Source organism: Blennius ocellaris (assembly GCF_963422515.1).
Source record: "Blennius ocellaris genome assembly, chromosome: 13".
In the NCBI taxonomy this organism is placed as follows: domain Eukaryota; kingdom Metazoa; phylum Chordata; class Actinopteri; order Blenniiformes; family Blenniidae; genus Blennius; species Blennius ocellaris.
Genome location: NC_137662.1, coordinates 21,779,752 through 21,801,684, shown reverse-complemented (window position 1 = coordinate 21,801,684; position 21,933 = coordinate 21,779,752). Strand labels below are relative to the sequence as shown.

General features: G+C 43.9%; 1 protein-coding gene across 10 annotated transcripts in view; it reads right to left on the bottom strand.

The window, feature by feature from the left end:
* cep170aa (centrosomal protein 170Aa) overlaps window positions 1-21,933 on the bottom strand; it is a 41,473-nt gene that overhangs the window by 14,035 nt on the left and 5,505 nt on the right. For 7 of the 10 annotated variants that reach the window (XM_080507319.1, XM_080507324.1, XM_080507322.1 and 4 more), the window contains exons 2-10: window positions 17,092-17,142; window positions 15,682-15,820; window positions 11,597-11,686; window positions 9,373-9,451; window positions 9,165-9,223; window positions 8,835-9,069; window positions 7,386-7,523; window positions 2,789-2,965; window positions 2,350-2,661 (exon numbers count right to left, since the gene is read on the bottom strand). In XM_080507319.1, the coding sequence (XP_080363445.1) occupies window positions 2,350-2,661; window positions 2,789-2,965; window positions 7,386-7,523; window positions 8,835-9,069; window positions 9,165-9,223; window positions 9,373-9,451; window positions 11,597-11,686; window positions 15,682-15,786 (1,195 nt within the window). In that variant the 5' untranslated portion in view covers window positions 15,787-15,820; window positions 17,092-17,142. The remainder of the gene's footprint in view (window positions 1-2,349; window positions 2,662-2,788; window positions 2,966-7,385; window positions 7,524-8,834; window positions 9,070-9,164; window positions 9,224-9,372; window positions 9,452-11,596; window positions 11,687-15,681; window positions 15,821-17,091; window positions 17,143-21,933) is intronic. The other 3 variants (XM_080507321.1, XM_080507320.1, XM_080507328.1) reach the window with 1 other exon arrangement.

Genomic DNA, 21,933 nt, shown 5'->3' with positions numbered 1-21,933 from the left:
GTGCTTATTCACCCCTGTTCCACTTGAGTCTTTCAATTTGTCTTTAAAAATATCTATATAAATGACCAATATTCACTTCTTTGTGATGTCATAATAACTCTGTAGCCTGGGACATATCTCTGGAACCTTGGACTCATTCCAGATTCCACATTTGACCTCCTCCAACTCCTCCGTCTTTCGCCGCCGTTACACTTTTAATAAAGCACAAATTTGATTAAAAAGTAGAAAAAGGCAACATAATGAGGCTGAGCGTTACACTGGCTTGAGTCGATCGGGAGATAAAGTAAGTAGGGAAGAGAGGGACGAGTCTTTCACGCTGTGTCCCGGACAAAGGAGCCCTTGGCAGGGCTGGAGGAGAACAGAGACGCCTGTGAGATTCCAGTGCTCGGCCCCACTCGCCCCACCGTGACTCACACAGAGTGGCCGGCCTCCGGCTGCACACACGTGCACACACATACACAAGGATGCTCTTCAGACATGACACAGATGAGCAAACAAACGTGCAACCCCCCCCCCCCCAAACACAGTTGTAAGCAGCAGAGTGGAAAACCTGACTATGAACTGCCGCGCTTTTGTGACGCTTGGAATTCCAAGCAAAAAAAAAATCCAAACGACACATTTACAGCCAAAAATCACATCTCGCAAAGAAAACCGGCACATTGATTGACGCTCCAAACAGCCGACACACACGGAGACGGATCCTCCACACGGCTCCTCGCGGGAGGAAGAGAAACACTCACCTTGACGCTTAAGAAATCAAAAAGCTCGGGCTCCGCTGCCTCCTCTCAGCTCCCTCTGCCGAGCGGCGCTACGACACGCCCAGAGCACATCTCACATCTCACATGGCTCGCCTCACACATGCTGCACTGCTCGTCTGCAGGTCTGTGCGTACGTCACACGCGTGCGGCAGACACACGCTGCGGATGTCAGACCGGGACTGAAAAGCATGTAGATTCAGCTAATTTTCCATCTTTGCAAATGTGGAATTTCTCTCTCTTTTCTCCACCGTCGCGAGCGTCTGTCAAACACTGTTCTCTCTTCTTTCGCCACCTCCCATTCTGATTTTACTGCAGTCCAGACAACCGCCCACTCTCTCTCTCTCTCTCTCTCTCTCTCTCTCTATCGTTCTTTCTTTGTCCAGTCACCTTTACTGCTTGTAGTGCAGCTCCAGTGAACTTCTCTCCATCCTCTTCACCTCTAACCAGTCACACTCGACAGCTCACAGTCAGGCTGCACACCAAACCCCGTCACCTCTTCCTTATTTCCTCCCTCTCGCTTCCCCTCAGGCTAAAATCGTGTAACAATCCATACAATGCTTGGCTTGTTTTTCCACTTCCAGCAACTCTATACCATTTCTGTAGATGTAAAAGACCGCAGTGTGTCCAGCCTTCTAGAAATCAGTCCGGTCAGGTACTCAGTAAGTCGTATAATCATCCATTAGGGGAGCCATTCTGCCAGCCAGTTGATAGACACGTTATCCTAACTCAATCTAATGAATTAGATTCCCTGCCTCACATGTTTCAATTTTCATCGGCTGCAGTCCTCTGGTCTCCTCGCCGGCTGCACTAACGTGTCACGAACATCATAAATCGCCGTCCCTTTAATTGATTCATGACAAGCATGGGGTGTACAACAGCCGACCTCAGCTGTAACGGTAGCACACTGCCAGAGCACGAGGGGAAGCAGACAGAAGCAGAGCACTTAGTAATTGGTTTCTTGCAGGTGAAAATATTTTTCCTGAATATTTTTCTTCAACTGTGTAAAAGAAAGATTCCCTGTAAATTCCTATACACTAAAGAATAAACCAAACCAAACCACCAAAGCTGTTGCAGTCAGCACACATGAAGTCATTGTTGTGGAAAAGTTAATTCAGGAACGTTCAAGACTTTTCATGCCGTAAAAGACGTAAAGGCGTAAAGTTTCTTTGGACCAGCTGCTAATCTCTGCCTGATCAATGCCAGCGACTTCTGGCGAAAGGTATTAAACCAATTATGGCAATGAAAACATTTAGAGTGAGAGAAATACAGTGTTTCTTAAAAGTTGATCTTTTGTGATGGGAAGAAATGAAAAAAAAAAAAAAATCCCAGAGATCTCAGAATAGCAAAGAATGCCAAGGATTCAAGTCCAAGTTGAGATTGGTGGAATATCAGTGTTAACCTTGCACGTACATGGGTTTTCTCCTGGTTTCCTCCCACGGTCTTCAAACACGCATGGAAACTCAGACTGGCCAACAGGTGTGACTATGACCGTGTCTGTGACGACAGCGGCTCATAGCCGTGTAGAGACGGAAATCATAAAAGGCCACAACGAGAAAGACAAAAAAAACAACAACAACTTAAAAATGCAAACCTTTCAGTCTTTTCAGATGAACCGGCACGTCGCTCTTGATGCTCTTGCTGTCGTCCTCCGTTGACTCGCTGCGCACCAGCGTGGGGTCGTTTTGCGCCAGCCAGTCGGCCACCTTGCTCTCGGACGCCATCATGGCGGCCTGCAGGGTGCTCAGGTCCCTCCCGCCGCCGCCGCCACCGCCCCCCGCGCCGCCCTTCTTGGAGCGAGGTCTGTGGTGCTCCGGCGTGAACTTCGACACATGGTCTTTGATGGTGACCTTCCCCGGAGAGGTGTTGTCAAACTCGATGGTGAAGGAGGCGTGGCCTTGCGCTGCTGAGCAGACGGTGCAGTTCAGTTACAGCGTCAGCCTGCGCTAAATATAGAACTGCTGGAAACTTTGTTATCAAAGTACGTGTCTTCGCCGACATAATATGTATTGCCAATGTCTGTCTGAGTTCACCTGCGATGTGGCCGTGAGGAGCTGCGCCCTCCGTGTCCTTGGTGGGGATCTCATGAATGCCATTAGTGGCCATGTGACCCTCCTTGGTGGGAATCTCAAAGTAACTGGAATCGTGGCCAGAGGACGCATGGAGGCCGTCGTCCTTCGCCTTCTCCCCGTGACGCGAGTCTTTGCTCTCTGAATGTGGAAAACGCAGGGAAAAAAAACAGCAGAGAATATTAGGGGCCAATAGTGCTGGATAATACTGGATACCGAGCTCGTGCTTTTCACAAAGAAGCGTGGAAAGCAAGCGGAGCGAGGAGGGAATAAGCTCAGTAATAAATGTGTATAAAGCGAGATGGAGGCCCGTGCAAAAGAGGCAAGGTGGTAAAGGTGGACGAATGTACTGTAAGTATCGGTGAGAGTAAATAAAAGAGGTGAAAAGGAGAGCGCAGGCACGATGGAGTGGAGCGACTGAGCTGACGTGTGGAGGAAAGGATAACAGACAGAGTGACAGGGAAGGTTTATGAGACGGTAGTGAGACGTGGTCAGACGCTGAGATTTTTCTTATTGCGAGGCCATGATGGACAATATTGACAGAAAAACACACCGGAAGAAGAGACTAACGATTGATACGTTTACAGACAGGTTGGGATGGTTTTAACATGTCCTGAGGGGAGATATTTGATACGGTGAACAAAGGGCGTTGGGAGATGGGAGCTGTCGGGGCGACAACAGGGAGACCTCAGAGGAAAATTCACGGCTGTAATGAAGGAGGTGGTTGGTGTGACAGGCTGAAAGGAGGCAGATCGTTTGTGGCAGTGATCCCTGAGGGGAGGAGCCGGAAGATGGTTTACTCTCTTTACCGCTGAGGAATAGATCATATCCAGTTCTTTTTCAATAGCATAGAATAAAAAAAAAAAAATATATATATATATATACATAGGGGGGGGGCTTGATAAACTGACTGCAGGTCAGTCGACTCCTTTGTGCTGAACAGGACTGGAAGTATCTAATTACACACATCACTAAAATTACAAAGTATTTTCAAGCAGGTTAAAAAAAAACACAGCGTGCAATGTGATTTGTTCTTTCTCATCTGAGCGTACCCACAATCTAAAATTATTCCTCAAACCTTTTCATCCACACTTTAACTACCTTTTAACTAGTTATTGAGCGAGTCACTATGATTGTCAACTTCTGAATTTCTTCCTTTTCGCACTTTTTTGCCCCCCTTTGCTGGAGAAAAGCATTTCTCACTATCAAAACAGCAAGACTACAATTTGCAGTCTTGATTTGCTAAAACAATCCGACAAAAATACCAGACTTTTTCACGTTATTCAGTTTCCACAATGAATGAACAGATCTTGATTTGGGAATAAACAATTCCAGTTTAACAACATCACATCCCAATGTAATAAAAATTCAAAAATCTTTACTAAATGTGATGAAAGTGAAAGGTCATACCAAACTCCATATGGAAGGACTCGGTAAGGGTGTTTTTGTATGGTCGGTAAACACGATTGTTCCGTCGGCCTTCCCCTCCCTGTCACTCAAAGCTGGAGACGCCGGTGCAGCTCTTTTAAAAAAAGCTGCTCCGGGGGTCACGACAATATGGTGCATTTCTTTTCTCATCTGTCCCTATTAACAAACAGACCCTCTGAGGGGGTTTGAATATGATAAATGATACTTTCACGAATTACCGAGGCCATCTGGTTCACGTCGAGGAGTAAATGTCGGAACATATGGCCGAGAGGACAAAAAGCAACACAAGACAAGAGACGAGAGACGGAAACTGACCATCATGAATACAATCACCACAATTAACTGGATTTTTGTTTTGAATATACACTCAAAAAGTCTGAAGAGATAAAGCAGGATCGTCCTAAAAGCAGAAAGTCAAAATCAAAAGCATCATTTTCTGTTTCACTTCCTCGGTTTAGCTGACGGAGAAAAATCCTGAGGGATTGCCCGCATAAGCTGCTTTGTGATTTTTGGAAAGATTTACAACATGGAATTAGACGGGAGCACCAATATGAAGCTGCTGAGGTCAAATATGTTCAATGAGGCTTAACATGTTCAAACCTCACTGAGGAAACTAATACCACACAGATAAGACAAAACAAATAGGACCACTTTCAGAGAGGAGAGTTATTACACCGTCACGTAGAACCGTTATATGTTTGCGGAACCCAAATGAGTCCCTTTTTATGAAAATGAGACAACTGGCTGAATTTCCTCTTTTTCATTATGAATCATGTTACCATGCGCTTCAGCTCAACGGCACCTATAGGAGTCATGTTCGGGGGGAAAATACAGACTTTCAAAAAGGAGGTTGCTATTCAACCAATGGTCAGACTGATGCTTAATGTGCTGCCGGCTTGTAAATGTGCCGCACTTGGATTTTAAACGAACGGCTTTAACGTTTCCTATAAAGCCCCTATACCACGGCGAGATTAAAACTGAAAACAAGAGGTCAGATTAACGACGTGCCGGATTCACCGCCGCTGTGAGGTGCCACAACGTCAAACCGGCGACACGTTCGGGGACTTCCGAGAGGCTTCCCATTTTATCATATCGCAAAATTTAACAGGCCGAACAAACAATCCCAGAACTGAAACAGCTGCAGGTAATGAAGCACGTGCAGAAGTAAGCGGTCGTCAGAGCTATGGTCAAATTGAAAGCCATTTACCAGCTACGTCGGCTAAACACATGGGTTTTAAAGTCATACTTACAGGAGAAGTGGTTCGCTAATGACTGCTGCAGTGTGGAGGCAGGAAGCGCTCTGTGTGGACAGTGTGTGTATGTGTGTGTGTGTGTGTGTGTGTGTTAGTGGGAAAGGGGGAGTTGGTGCAATGGCGTAACCCAATCGGCTTGAGTGGCAATGCATAAGAAGGAGGAGGGGGGTCGGGGGCTCTGACAACATAGGCTATTCACTGGTAAGGAGAAAAGGAGTAAAGTTGACTGACACACACAACAAAACACAACACAACAGAATAACACGCTCTAGAGAAGAACTTGTTCCTTTTCCCCAAACCTCTTATTTTCTCTTTCACTTCCCTTTATCTGCTGGATCTGATACGAACACGTCAGTTGAGCAGATAAGATTTGATTTGATGCTAAAGTCCTTCGCACTCATATAAACACACTGCAACAACCTGAGGCTTCACTTAACAAGTCCGACACCAAGTCGAGTCTTTTAAAAGTCCGAGCTGCAAGAAGGCAAAATATTGTCCGCTTACCCACATCCATGGCCGAGGTAGCCAATCCCATTTGCACAATTTTTTGGGGGGGGGTCAAGTTTCCGGGGTTTTAAATCACTCTTTCACGGCTTTACCCCCAAAACTGACAAACAAATCGCTCCCTAAGAAAAAAAGCTGACAGTGCCGTGGTTCAGCACGGGACGACGAAGAAGAAAAAAAGCCTTCCTCCGGAGCGATTCCAGCCTATCCATCCAGATGTGACAAGAGATTTGAAGGCGCTTCAGTCTGCTCCGGGTGTTTTTGTCCGGTTGACCCCCCCCCACCCCCCCACTCCTCCTCACCACAGTGGTCCACACCAAAAGCAGCCTGGCCCAGCTGATGTTGTAGCACTGAGCTGTCCCACTAATGGTGGAGCCACTAATCCTGTTACTGGGACTATTTGCTACCAGTCAAAGGGAGACCCCCCCCCCCCCCACACACACACACACACACACACACACGTATGCAGCCGCTGAAGAAAGCCTTTGTGTGCACATGGATGCACACTGTTACAAATGGAAGCACACAGCTCGCCGGCCAGCAGCACTTCAAGACAGACAAAGCAAGTAAACAGAGCTGCAGGGCGCTGCATGTCGTTGCCGAAATAAAACATTAGTATTGTAAAAAAAATCATCTGGTGACGACTAAAACGCACATCATCTGCTCTCGCTCGTTAGATAAAGTCACATTTTGGGGCTTTTTGATAATAATAATAATAATTTAAAAAAAGTAATTTGAACTGTAGCACATTTATTATCTATATAAAACATGGATTATAATCAAAATACAGTTATATCCAACATCCTGTATGTGCAGTGTGTCATCCACATGCAATTACAAAGCCAAAACATGCGCTTATGTTTATGTATTAATGTGCATGGGTGACATATCGAGCACATTATTTCTAGATTTCTATTTCTATACCATTATTAGTAGTACTACACACGAGTATTATACACTATTACACATTGTTATTATCTGTATTATTGTTATTCTTTTTATATAATGCCTACTTCTAATGGCTCTGCCACTGCACCTTACTTACTATTTATTTATCTTGCTTTTATCTCGTGCTTATTTCTAAGTGCCCATGTTCCGTTCTGTGTTTTACTTTATGTCTTATACCCAGATATTTTTATATTTGTATTTTTTACTTTTATTTCTATTCTATTGAATTTTATAATATTCGTATGTACCAGATTGCTGCAACAAGACAATTTCCCTTCGGGGATGAATAAAGTAATTATCTATCTATCTATCTATCTATCGATCTATCTATATAAATAAAGAAAATGACATCATGAGCATGTGTGTATGTGTGACGACAGCAGAAGGTGTGATGCTGCTCAAAATATCCCAACCCCCCCGCCTCCTACCTGACATGGAGCTGTCATGTTTTTTGGAGGACGGCTTGTTTTCTTGTTTGAAGGAATTCTCGTCGTCCGCGTCCCCATCCCCCCACCAGGACGGCTGGCCGTACAGCGGCGTCCCGCGGGGCAGCGCCGCCACGTCCCCTGAGGCAGACGCACACACAGACACGTTTCACGTAAGCTGTTTCATTTGCAGCGCCGGTCTGCAGCGTTTACTTTGGCACAATAAAGGCCGACGTGCTGCTTATTGAAATCACGACGCCACAAAGTGGAGCCAGATGCTTTTTTTTGTTGCTTTTTTTGGTTGTAAATGTGTTTGTGTATTAATTCCACTCCAGTCGTGTCTTGCACCACTGACCTAATTTCACAAGTTTAGCCAGCAGGATGGACACTCACGCTCTTGCTCTCTCCCCCTCTCTCTCTCTCTCTCTCTCTCTTTCTCTCACACACACACACACAAGCAGGATATAAAAAAAACAGGGACTTTCCGTTTGCCTTTCTGCCCTCATCACGACGAAAGCCGACACGGGACAAGCATTAAGTGTAACCTCTTTTAAAAACTGAGTGAAGAAGTAAGAAAACAGTTGAGCCGTTAACAATTTTGGACCATATTGCTTGATGACGCCTCTTCAAGTGTTCATTTACACTCGTTGCTCCTTCATTTGCCCTATATTTTTATTTAAGTACCCCTCATTTTGTGCGCTGTGGGTTTTTATTACACTATAGTCGGGAAATCACCACTACTCTGTGCGAATTCAAGTTTCTATATAAAACCTACTGAATGTATGTTTCCCATGAGGTATAATATCCGGGCGCGGCCTTGTGTTACAGCAGTAACACTGCAGGATTACAAACTAAGGCCATAAAACGACTTGATGAGCAGGACTGCTTATTTAGGCCCAAACGTGAAAGCATATGTGCATGTCTGGAGGTCTAAGTACTTTCAGAAAAGTAGAGCCTGTGTAAAACTGCGCAGGCTCTCTGACGCCGTTGTTATTTAATCTGTGCAAAACGCAAGCCCTGTGTGGCCTTGTTTCAACATCTGGAGATTAACCAGGACCCCCCGCTGGCACCCCAGCATGATCCCTGATATCAATGATTAGAGACACCCTCACACCAAAACTGCCTCTGTGATGAATCGCAGGCCCAACATGCTGGAAGAAATACCTGTTTCCAGTGACCATGTCCACCCCCTACTGGCCTGAAATAAAACCCCACCACATCCAATCAGCACGTCTGTGTGTCCCACAAATACAGTACAGCCTATAGTATGTCTCAACTAACGACATAATATTCTCGTCACCCAACTTTCTGCAATCTGCAGCCTTTAATTTCATGTTTCCGTGGTAAATCTGTACTTTTCTTGGCATAACAAACTAATGCTATTGTAATAATACGAGTACATAGAGAGAAACACACGGTGCTGGCAGACTGCCCTCCCACTCAGCCTCTCACCTGCCATCCTCTCCTCGGCTTTGTGCGCGTCTGCAGATTTAGCCACCGGCTCTTTGGACGAACTGATCCCGTCCGTCGCTCTGCCATCCGCCGGTTTATGGCCGCCGCCGCCGCCGCCACCGGGGGACTTCAGTGACTTGGTTGGGGTCTTAGTGGGAGACTTGCTTGTTCCTGTGGTGGCGTCGCCGTTGGATAGCTTCTTGCTGAGCTGAAGGCCACTGGTGAATTTCTCATGCTAAAGTGGGAAAAAAAAAAAAATTATAAAATAAAAATGTGGAATTTTAAACATCACTGGTATACTACAACTGTGTGAAACTGTTTCAACGTTACCTTTAGCGCTTCCTCGGGCACGGTGAGCTCTCCTCTCACCACCGTGAACAGGTTGGTATGTGAAGAGGGGAGATTAAGGAAGCAACGACCAAAAAGTAAAAGGCTGATTTATCACGTCGCACCTGAAATGTCTCTGTTTGTAAAAAAAACAACCGGAGGATCGTGTGGACGCTGCGCACTGTCAGAGATGACAGCAATCAAAGGATATCATACCCGAACCTCAGCTTGTCCTCCATCTTCAGAGTGATGTACATCTGCTCCTGAATGCGAACGTCATTTACAAATGTCTGCGGATTGAAGAGGAATGCAAGCGAAATTCAGATAAGGTCATTGAAATAGAATCCAGCACACAGCCCGTAAGAAGCATTTGCACTTATTATACTTACACAGTTATTACATATAATGTACAGAAGGAAAAATCAGCAAATAAAAGACTGTCTGGTACTTTTGCATGAAATATAACCACTGATAGGATTAACTGATTCATCCAAATACCTGCAGAATACTTTACTGGTGATTAAAACAATCAACCTAAAATGTTCGTTCCAGTGTGTGTGGGTGTGTAATATTAAACAGTAACTAGAAGTTTGCATTCCCTGAAGTAAATGCAAGTGTTGAATGATGAACCTGAATAAATCTGAACTGTGACGCTGAAGGGAAGTTATAAGGGATCTCCAAAAACTCTCAAAAACAACTGAACACTTTATCAAACTTAAAGGCTCACAGGTTAAACTTGTTTTCAAATGTCGTGGGGACGTTTTAAAAGTCAGATCAAGTCTATCGCTGAAATTATGGCGACTTCACCTGGCGTTGAAACGCAGGATTTTTTTTTGTTTTCACTCGATTCCCATCCGCTTTGAATGGGAATTTCTTTGCACAGTTTTTTGCGAGTGTTGCGGAAACAGTTTGCTGAATTGTTAACAAAAGTCATAGCACACTATTCACAGATTCTCCACACGTTTTGATGTGCTTTGTGTGTACGTGCGCCTAACGGTGCCGGACTAGTACACAGCAAAATAGCGTAGGAAGAAGAAGATTAAGATTAAAACGCAAATAGTAATCTTTGCACCTTGCCACTGACAGGCGCAATAATAAAAGATTTGGATCCCTACTGTGTGACCGCCTTAGGCATTCACACAATAATAATAATAATAAAGATTTAGATCAGTAATATATGACTGCCTTCAGCATTCACACAATCACAGATTTAGATATTCAAAGAAGCGCCGGTGTGCAGGAATCACAATCAGTTAGAAATAAGCACCCAAGCAAAACAAAGCATGTTTTATTTGAAGTTTTAGTTTCAATCTCTGTCCTTCCCCTAAAGCCTTTCCACTCCCGTTCTCTCGTTCTATCCCGCTGGCAACCGCTGTTGTGATAAAACATTCCTGCCTTCCCTCCACTGAGGTGAAAAACACAACAAAAGCGAATGAAGCGGCGAAGAAGCGGCTTCGGCGGCGCAGTAAAACGGTGACGCTTCCCCCCCACAGCCCGCCGCTGTGGTGAAGCTCCGGGACGGCCGCTGACTCAGCGGGAGGAAAACTTCCTCTGGATGCCGCCAAAACGAGGCAGCACTGGTTAATGACACAGCAGGAAGCGGCGCTGACTCCGGCTTCCCGTCTGAGAGGATGTGACGGACATGTGTGTTTCATCTGCTGGGCGATGAGTGGGGACTAATCACTGCCTGACTAACGCCATGAGAAAGTAGTCCCAGATTTGACTGAGAGACTGTTTCAAAGAGAGACTGTTATTTATTTGTCAAAAAAAAACAAAAAACAACAAAAGAAATATGCTGTTTTCCATCTGACCCTGAACCGGAAAAAGCAATATAAAAACACAAAATAAAAATACAATTTAACATATATATTTGACTTCCTTTTTGACAAACACTCAAGTGGCTCCTTTCTCAAAGCTGGCACTTTCTGCCTTTCACTTTCCGGTAGGTTAAAATAGTCATTTTTGCAATATTCATGCTGAACTGTGCTGTTTTCCCCGAGTGGAAAAGATGTTGGGTGTGCAGGTTAAAAGGCGCTTGTGTTTTAATTGTGAGCTGACGGCACTCCCCAAAGCTCAGTTTTACTGACAGGGTGACCCTTTAGTCCATATTCGGTTCACAGACTTTACCCTGAAGTTGTAATTTGCATAATTAGGTTCAGATTTAAATTGAGTCGAGACTTGATATTAATCTTCATTGACCTCGAGATTGATTAGTGGCAGAAAAGGCAAACGGTGCTATTGACTGACGGGACTGTTTCCATCCAGCTCCCTCTGAAACCCCGTTCTCCTCCTTCACCTGATAATCTCATGCTCTTAATGCTCCCTATCCGTCATCCATCTCTTTCGTTTCCGTCCCCTCTACGTTCCCTTTCATCCGTTTATCTTTGTCCTCACCTCTTCCGACTTCGCATATTTGGTTGCCTGTGTGTACTCACCCCATTCAGGCTGCCCAGGTCCTTGACCTTGTGCTCGTCAGTCCCGGCCTCGTAGTTAATGACGGCATGCTGCTTGTCCACACTGCGGGACTTTAAACAAAAAGCAAAGACAAACACAGAAAATCAACCCAGTGGCTGCAGCTGTGAGCTTGGCGAGACTATTGACAATCGCATTAAGGAAAGTCGTAGCAACATTGAAAAACTATTAGTTTTACAAGCTGCATAAAAAGAAAAGCGAGCAATAACAGCATTACCGCCGTTTATGTGACTCAACACAGCCGTGTGTGCAGACTGAAACTCTTCTATATCTCTGTGTTACTACGTATGACATCAATCATAACAACGAGAAGCAGATATTTCAGTGTCAGTGACACAGCTCACCACACACACCTTCACACTGAGGCTCAGCTGTTCACACACACACACACATACACAAGCAGACAAAGGAGAGCAGATGAACAATGAAGGACCGGATGAAATATTGATTTTCTGCAGCTTTCCCCTATGAGCCCATCAGCTGTTTTGAGATTAAACAAACACTGCGACCTTCTTTGTAGAGGACGACAAAGTGCAAACCTCAGGACGAAAGTATCGCGTGAAGACGGACCGATTTAGCAGAGGAACATTTCTGACAGTCTCAAATGCCTTCCGAAACATCCTTTTTGTTGAATCGATACAATGCAGCCCTCTTAGATTTGAATAGCCTCGGCATAACCTTGGCCTTTAACAATCACAGAAATACAAACAATGACTTGCAATACAGGCAACTGAGAACCACAAAAAAAAAGGATGGGCCTATTGTGCTGAAGTTGCTGAACTCATATTGGGTTCCCATATGACATTCCTTTAACCCAGTCGCTCTTTCATTCAACAAAGAACACACTCATGCTGAAGCAGAAATGTGGAGATAAGACTGAAGCGCAACCGAGGGAAGCGACTCCAGGGGGGGCTTAAACGTGGAATAGATTACTTTAGTGAGATTAGGCTCGATCAAACAGGATGGAAGAAATCTGAGCTGCTCGCCGAAGCTCCAGTCTGCAGGAGGAAAGGGATCCCCCGCTGCTCCGCTCAAACACACTGCCGACCAACTGAACCTGCGCAGAGTTCACATGTGCAGGGAGCTCAGCGTGACGAGAAAGCGAGTGTCGGCGATGTGAACGAGTCCGAAGTGGAGACGAACTTTTCCAAAGAGCGCTGGTGGGAGTACGTGTGGATACAGAAAGAGAGACACACTGTCTGCGGACGAGCCCTGCAACAAGATAGCCGATAAATCTCCGAGAGAGAGAAATGAACAGAATTGTAGCTTTTCTGATTTTCTGCCAGAGGCCCCATAAGATTTATAATTCCTGCAGTTACAATGCTCCGCTCTATTTTCAGCTGAGAAATGTGCAAGAATGGCGTTAAAAAGCACTGGTATATATCTTCATGTGTGTGTGTGTGTGTGTGTGTCTGCGCCTTGTGATGAGGCCTTGGCCTGTTGGCGTAGTCACATGGGGGACCACTGTAAGCCACTTCGCACAATTAACAAAAGAGTCGCACCAAAAAAACACAGCAAACCAAGAAAACATGGCCTCGATTTGAGAAATCACCTTAAAACATACATGAAAGTGTAGAATATGTTAGACCTTGAGGTCAATACAAGTATCTTAGAGGCCGTGCTTGACCGAAAAAAAGAAAAGAAAAAAAAAGACAGCCCTCCCACACTAATGTGAAACCGGTCATCGCATAGCTTTGATCGTAGCTTGAAATCCTACATTGAGAGAGGGATTCCTGGGCGGCCACTTCTCAAACAGCTTGAGGTCTTCTGCTGACAGTGTCAGAAACTCCTCAACCATTCCTTGGTTGTCTCACTTTACCCCCCACAGTGTGACTGCAGCTACAAGTTACAGCTATTCAAAACCAAAGACTCCCAAAGTGGTGCAACGCTGGACTCTTAACACTAAAACAGCTTTATTTATGAATATGCTGAAGGCACCGACGGAAATGACACGCAGGATATTATTCTTATTGTCAGTGGTCGCCCACATATGAGAGAAACAAGCTCATGATCAGAATCCATCCTAAAGTTATCTTATGATAGGGTATTTTTTTGTTTGTTTAGAATAAAATATTTATCGCAAAAAAGAAGAAAATCTAAATATCTTCAAAGATCAGGCCAGATTGTAAAAAAAAAACACCCAAAAAACGTGTGACAAATTACTGCTTCAGAGTTTAGCAGTATTTCTATTAATTTCTATGTATGGAAGAATTATAGTAGTGTATAACAGCAGAACATCTACATTAAGTAAATGCATTTAAATATGATTGATGCCACTGTTTATACTGCACGCACAGCATCATCAATAATGATTCCCTGAAAAGTTGTATATTCACTCATTTCATTAAAAGTCCACCTGAACAGCGCGCCTATTAATCCTTTACACAAGGTTTTATTTTAAATATGCGTTTATTTGTAATGGTAAATAGATTACATAGGTATATAAAGCACCCAGAGTGCTTTACACTGTTAGTCACATTCACACGAGGAGCAGAATAATGGTCAGTGTGAAAGTGGGAGATGGGGAATCGAACCTGCAACCTTCCAATTGAGCGATGACCACTTTAGAATATAGAATGACCAAAATATCTGGGCATAATGTGGTCAAACTCAGCATTACAGGAAAGTTACAGCTTAAAAAAGCCAGAAAAACCTATAATTTAATTAAAAAATAAAAACTGTGGCGATGTTAACGACTAGAATTTAGGGCAACTGGTGTTGCACGAGATCGAGTTAGATTGTACAAGAATACTTGTACGTGTGAAAACAGCTGCCCATACGTGAGCATGGTGTGAATAGTGAGCAGAAAACAATACGGGACGAGTCGCTCTGTATTAAACGCCCCTCTGACAATCGCACGTTCACATTATAGACGGCGGTCGGTGCGAGAAATTAAAACCTGTGAAATGTTACGACAGAGCGTAAACACTTTCCACCACAACTCGCAGTCAGATGAGATCTAACTTGAAGAGGTATCTGCCCCACTTTCTATTAATAGCGCGGCGACTCGAGGTGCGTGAGTCCACCCCGAGTCATTCCTCTGGATGTACGCAGAGCCGGAGAGACACAGACTCACACACATGGAAAAAAAACAACAACAAACAAACAAACTCATAAACACGTTGTGCTTGTGGAACAGCAAGCGCAGATCTAGTTTTTTTTTTTTTTAGTGCACTTATTATAGCTCTGTTATTATCTCATGAAACGGGTCAGTGTGAAGGCAGCAGACTATTTGTGTGGCAGTGAGAAATTCTTAAACTCTGTGTGATTTCCAGTTATCACGTTATTATTATCATCACCGTACGGTTTGACTACACTACGCTACACTACACTACAATATACGACATTACACTACATTACACTACACTACACTAGACTACACTATACGACAATACACTACATTACACTACACTACACTACACTAGACTACACTATATGACATTACACTACATTACACCACACTACACTACACTACACTACACTATACGACATTACACTACATTACACTACACTACACTACACTAGACTACACTATACGACATTACACTACACTACACTAGACTACACTATACGACATTGCACTACATTACACTACACTACATTACACTACACTACCCCTCATTACACTACACTACATTACACTACACCTCATTACACTACACCTCATTACACTACATTACACTAGACTACACTATACGACATTACACTACATTACACTACACCTCATTATACTACACTACACTACACTACACTACACCTCATTACACTACACTACACTACACCTCATTACTCTACACTACACTACACCTCATTATACTACACTACACTATACGACACTACACTACACTAGACCTCATTACATTACACTGCACTACACTACACTACACTACACCTCATTACACTACACTTCATTACACTACACTACACTTCGTGACATACTGTAATTAGATTTACAGAAAATATCAAGTAAACGTCCAGAAATCCATCTGGTCGTTCTGGATTGGCGGCTGTTGCCGTTGGAGACGAGGCCTTGTGCAGCTGCCCTCACCTGTAGCATGAGCTCGCAGTCGTCCCGCCCCACAAAGATCATTTCCCGGGGGAGGCGGTGGCGGGTCCCCCCGCTGCTCACCAGGAACCAAGAGGTCACGCTCATGTCTGCACGCTGCTGGTGCGCCTCGAAGACACTCCTGTGATGGCAGAAAGAAGGAAAGGTTCAGGAAACCAAATGTGATTTTGCTTACAGTGGGCCGGACTGGTAAAATATACTTAAACTTTAAAGCTTTTCATTGTTGCGGCACAGAGCATATGTGATGAAAATGTCTGTTTTCATAAAACCAAAGATGACTACAATCGCAACATGAAGCCGATGTTAATGAAACCTTCTGGTGCAAAATGCAGCAAAATGACCCAAGAACTTCTCCTATAGCTGTTGTGTTATGTATGTTTTTATCTTCTCAATCTGACAGCATGGCTTTATGGCTCGTTTGACAGCAACGAGGCAACTATAGGTTTCAAGGCAGCATCATTGATATTTCAGCTCCATTCTCAGTCTCTTAATTGATTTGAAAAACAAAAAAAAACAAAACATTGTTTTCTTTGAAATTTATGAATATTTTCTTGATAGTCTGGCCGGATTGGAGCCTCTGGCGTGCTTTCTGCCTGACACCCAATGTAATAAAGGCTTATTGGGGACTAAAATTGCTCTTTGTTTTGCACCTCACACCTAAAGAAATTCCTAGTACTGATGGAAATGCACATTTTTATATTCCCCTTATATAAGAAAACAATGTCCGATTCTGATTTAATGGATGGATAAATGGAGTTTGTGCTGTGAATGCAAACGCTTATAGGCTTGGACCACTGTCGGCGTTAACTTATTATTAGTGTTATTTTATTTAATTAGATTTTTTTTCTCTCACACTGCATTACTTCCAAGGAACCATTAACGATCAGCAGTTTCAGTGTGCGAGCCGCTTGCACTGACGCTTTGAGAGCGTGTGGTTCTGACAGGATCAACCTGATCGCCTCTGAGCTCCTTCGGCTGCAGGGCAAAAGGGGGGCATCGTCGTTTCCTCTCACTTTGATAGAATCTGACATATGCATCTTCCAAACCGCCGGCCACCTTAAAAGCATGTCAGCACCTGAGAAAATGTGTCAGTTGAACCAATTAGTGCTTTACTCATCCACAATGTAAAATGTAAAGACTTTCAGGGTGGTGGTGGGATATGTGGAGTCTGAATACGCAGCGATGAATCTGCACTATTTAGTCTTTAATTAAATTAAATTAAATAAACGTCCATACGTGAGCTCTCAATAGTACGCACAATCTAAAATAATCCTACCGCATCGCACCATTATCACACTTTTTAGTTTGCTGATAATGAAAAATATCAAACAAATCTGATTATTTCTGAAGAAAAACCCGACTTGAGTTGCTTGTGAAGTCGCTGCTACACACCTCTGGTTCACTGCTGAAAGACCACCGACGGCACAACACAGCTAGGCCATCCTGAAACAGAGGAAACAAGGAGAAAAAAACCAACATTATTTCACACATTCTAAGCGAAGGCAGGAAAGAGATGTCTTGCTTTGCATTGCTATAAACACACAAGACAGGAAAAAAATGTGCCAGGAAGACAACAGATTTGGAGAAATCCTGAATCACCTCCTCGAGCTTCATTTAGTTTTTCTGCTCGGGGGGAATGAGGCTGAGTGGGCGGTCTCGCAATGCAATGCCTCAGTCAGCCAGTGAGAAACATCCTCTTTTTTTTTTTTACTTCTGCTGGCCTGATCATTGCCAGATGTTGGAGAAGGAAGTGATGCAGGAATGTTGGCTGGCCTACCCATCAGGACATTTATTTTCCCTCCGCCCCTCCGCTTTCTTTCTGATGAGCTGGAAAGCAGGTCAGAGCCGGCGACTTTTACTTTCCGAACTGACATCAGCCAGATCTCAGCGAGAAGTTGACCTTTATAACTGTTTTCACACCGAGTCGATGGAAACGTGGTTGAATGAAGCGCGCCTGACTGAAATACAGCAACTGAAGGTTTTCTCTTTTCAGAATTATTTTTTTCAGGGTCAAAAAAAGACACCCTTGATACTTGATTAATCGCTTCTAATAATTTTTTTTTTTTTTTTTCCAAACCTAAATGTACAATTCAAAGCTTCCCATGGTCATTTCAAGTAGCAGGCGCTCGCGTTCGTGTGGAGAAAGTGCCAAGAAAAGCCCATCAGAGTGGGAATTAAAGATTATTGAGCTGAGCCCTTGCTCATTTGACCTCCTAAGTACTTGGTATACCAACTCGGTAATCCCCTGGTTAAAATTTTAATCAACTGCACACCTCAGTTTCTTGCGTGACGCCGTCAGGAGCGTGGCTGTATCGGCAGCCGTCCCTGATCTCAAGCAGATTAGCTCTTCGTCCCACGAACCTCTGACAAGTTTCAATACCGCGAGAAGAGAAAAATCTGAGAGTTTTTAAAGAAACAAGCTTCATTAAGAGAAGCCTCTCTCAATAACTCGATAGTTTCCTACTAAATCCAAAGCAAGATCAACAGAAAAATACACGCAATGTGATTTTCCTCAGATATACAGGATCCAAGGCTCACGAGCACAAAGCGTCCACAAATGACTCCTTTGTGCAAAAAAAAAAAAAAAAATGATAATATTGTAAGCACGGGGCACTAATTAGACTTAATGGACCATAATTGGTCAAAGCCTGGGTTTAATTTCTCTGCTCCCCCATGATGAGTATGCAGAGCGGCTCCGGCGGTGGTTGGAACCGTGTCCATTTGTTTTAGTGTCTTTGGGAAAGACTATCAAAGTGCTCCCAGTGGTGTGTGAGCAGCTTGGGAGCAGCAGTGTGTGAGTCAAAGGGTGAATGTGACCGATCACGTAAAGCACTTTGAAATGGCTTGTGCATTAAACTGTGCCATATAAATAAAAAGTCCATTAACCATAACGGTATAGGGCTGCATGTTATATTACAGGAACAATATGTATCTAAAAATAGTTCTATAAATGTCACAATTTGAAGAGAGGGATAACACAGATGTCCAAAAAAATCTAATATTTAGATTTTCTCCCATCCAATCAAACACAAAATCACTCCTAACCTATGACTCTATGCTCAAATCCTCTGTGTTGCTTACTATTGGTGATACCGTTGGAGATCACAGACGATGGCAACAATCTAGGAGACAAGAGATAATGTGTCCAAAAGCAACAACAAAAAAAAAAAACATGTATAGCAGATTACTATTACCCTATAATCACATGTGGTTTCTTTCCCCTTGCCTTTAACCAAGGCATCAGAGAGCTCGTTTGAATACCCACTGCACACTTACTGCAGAATGCAAGGTTAATGAGACTGTGGTTGAGCATTCCTGGATACCAGCCTTTATGGTGCCATTAAAAAAAAACAACCTAAAAAAAAAAAGCCTCTCACTATCACACATGAAAGATGTGGCACAGATGGAGGAATGTGGCGGTGCGTCTGCTGGAGGCCACACAGTTCACACAGAAACTCTATCTGACTGCATTACACGTGCTCCCATTTGAAACACTTGATATATTCATGTTTTGGGTGGTTACTTTGAAATATGTTGAAAACTTTGTGCTCATGGAAACCGGCCTGAGATATAGGGCCAATCCCAATTCTATTCCTACCCCTTAGCCCTCCGCCTCCAAAACGAGGGCAAAGGCAGTTTCAGCCCGTAGATTTGGGACCCCCCCTCTCCCTCTGCTCACCCCCCCTCCCCCCTCTCGCTCCGTCTCACAGTTATGACGTCATAATACGGCGCCGTTCTATCAGCAGAGCTGAACCACGGATGTTTGTTGATTTTCCAGCAGGAGCGTCGTCACGTCGTCCCAAAATCAACGTGTTGCAGTCGCTTGGCTACTTTGTTTCGTTTTCCGCCTTTCCCCCCATCAAGGCGAAGAAATAGACGGAGACATGGATAACTTCAGTTTTTGCGCTGTATTTGGACTTCAGAAATATTTCCTCATTCACCATGGGAAAGCGGAGGAGCTTCCTTTTTTGCTCGGGGGTCCCTGTTTTCAAAACACCCATATTAGAAGACTTTGGAACTATACAGTGTAATAATAAAATGTTATAAACACGGTCTCTACCAAACAAATACACACCGAAGCTACATACGGCAGCGCTACTTCCGCTCTTACTACTATAAAACACAACAGGTTTATATAACTTTAGAAGCGTATAGATGTGAAATGTGAGTCCTTCGGCGCCATGTCCTCCTACCCCTCTGTTTAAAGTGTGCATCAGTAAACGCTCCGTTTAGAGGGGTGAATAGCCCTTCCCCTCACCCCTCAGACTCTCGTGAACGTGGATTTCAAAGGGGGAGGGGCAAGATGAAGGGCTGAGGGGGAGAAATGAGATGCAGCTATAGTCCTTGTGGATTTTTTTTATTTTTTTTGCAGAAGGACATTTTTTGGTTTATGAGTCATGCTTCTCAAATTCATTCCACTCTTTCAGCAACATTCTTGCCGGGGCTAATAGGGAGAATTAGTGACTTCATGGTTTTGGCAGGGATTTCCCAACCTCCAGACTTGCACTTGTAGCCTACTATCTCAAACACACACACACACAGAAATGAAGCGTGAAAGAGCTGTATTATTCCAAGATGACTGTGAATTCTTTGTACGAAGGATAAGGCCACAGAGAAACAGGAAGCGCGGCACTTCTTACTGGAGACGCTCGTCACTAAATCCACGACGGCGAGTGTGCGGCTTCCGCTAATTTTCCTGACGGTTTGACTTGAATCTCAAAAAAACACCAAAAAACCATGATTCGTCTGCAGCGATGCCACTCATTGTCACTCATTGTCAAGACGAAAATCATCTTAACGACAGACAAAGGGACAGATTAGTAGCCAACGAGTTCACGGTCCGCAATTATTATTCATTGTGTAATAAGCTGTTCAGATATTTAAAAAAAAAAAAAAAAATAAGCAGGGTGATTATAATGCAAAGAGGGATAATCAGATTTATCAGCCTTGACTAATCGCTGCGACAGTTTTGTTTCCGTTGTCCAGCAAAAAGTTCTATAAACAGCTTTCTGGATTTGAAGCATTTCAAATCTTCTGCCTCAAGTCTGGCTGAACCAATCAGGAACGGCGGACTGGAGATGATGTCAGGGAGAGAGCGCCCGTCTATTTACAATCTGTTTTCTTTCAACGCAGCTCTCTCTCTCTCTCTCTCTCTCTCGCTTCCCGGGGTGATGCAACGGCTGGGTAACCCTCAGAGGAGTTCGCCTGCTTCTCCTCCTGAAGCCTCCCAGATGTCACGCCGCCGCCACGTCGCACACCGTCGCAGGTCACACGGACATGCTGAGCAAACAGAAGTGAGGATGAAAGACGGAGGAGAAGAGGAGAAGAGGACGCAGGGACAACTCACTCATTTCCTCATGGTGCTGTGATGGGAGCCAAAGTTAGCCCGCGCAAGGGTGTGGTTGCCTCCCTACATTGTAAAATGTGTGTGTGGCTTGTTAAAACCCCCCCCCCAAAAAAAAACTTACGAGCGGCTGCAGTACATGACAGCTTTGGACATTTTATGTGGCGGGACCGATGCTGTCATGGGCTCATAGTCTTTGATTTAACAGATAGAGAATTAACAGTGAATTCAATTAGAATGCTTTCGGGCATTCCTTGTTGACGTTCCATACCTGCCTGGTCTTTCTCCCTGGAGAAATCCTCCGCCAGACAGCAGACCGTGCATTTAATGTTTACGACAACGGCAAAGCCGACGGTTCAGATGTTAACGGGCGCTCGGTAGTTGCAGTAGCACAGATTTGGCCCCTTTGGCTCAAGACAGAAAATGGCAGTAAGTGAAAACACATTAACCTTCTTAATCTTCGCTGTTTTCTCAGAAACCAACAGTGTTAAAATTGAAGGAAATACTAGAATACAGGAAATCGTGACGTAATAATTATCTATGTAGGGTTTATTGATGATATCTTATTTAAACGCCACAGTGAATAGCTCCTTGACTTTACCAAACCATCTACTATTACTAGTTAAGTCTACCTGATGGATGGATTTACCTCAACAATGAGAAGACAAGAAACTACTGCAATTGGTATTATCTGTTTATAAACACATGGTCTATGAAGTCATATATTTTTGCTGTAAATAACACTACAGTTACAGTGTTGTACGATGATGTTCAATATGAAGGCAAACTTTTCAGGCCCATTTAGAGAGTTTTAAAACTGAAAACAAGGATTACAAGTGACCGTGTGAGATAATGGTTTATATGTACACTAAAAACTCTTCACGTGAAGA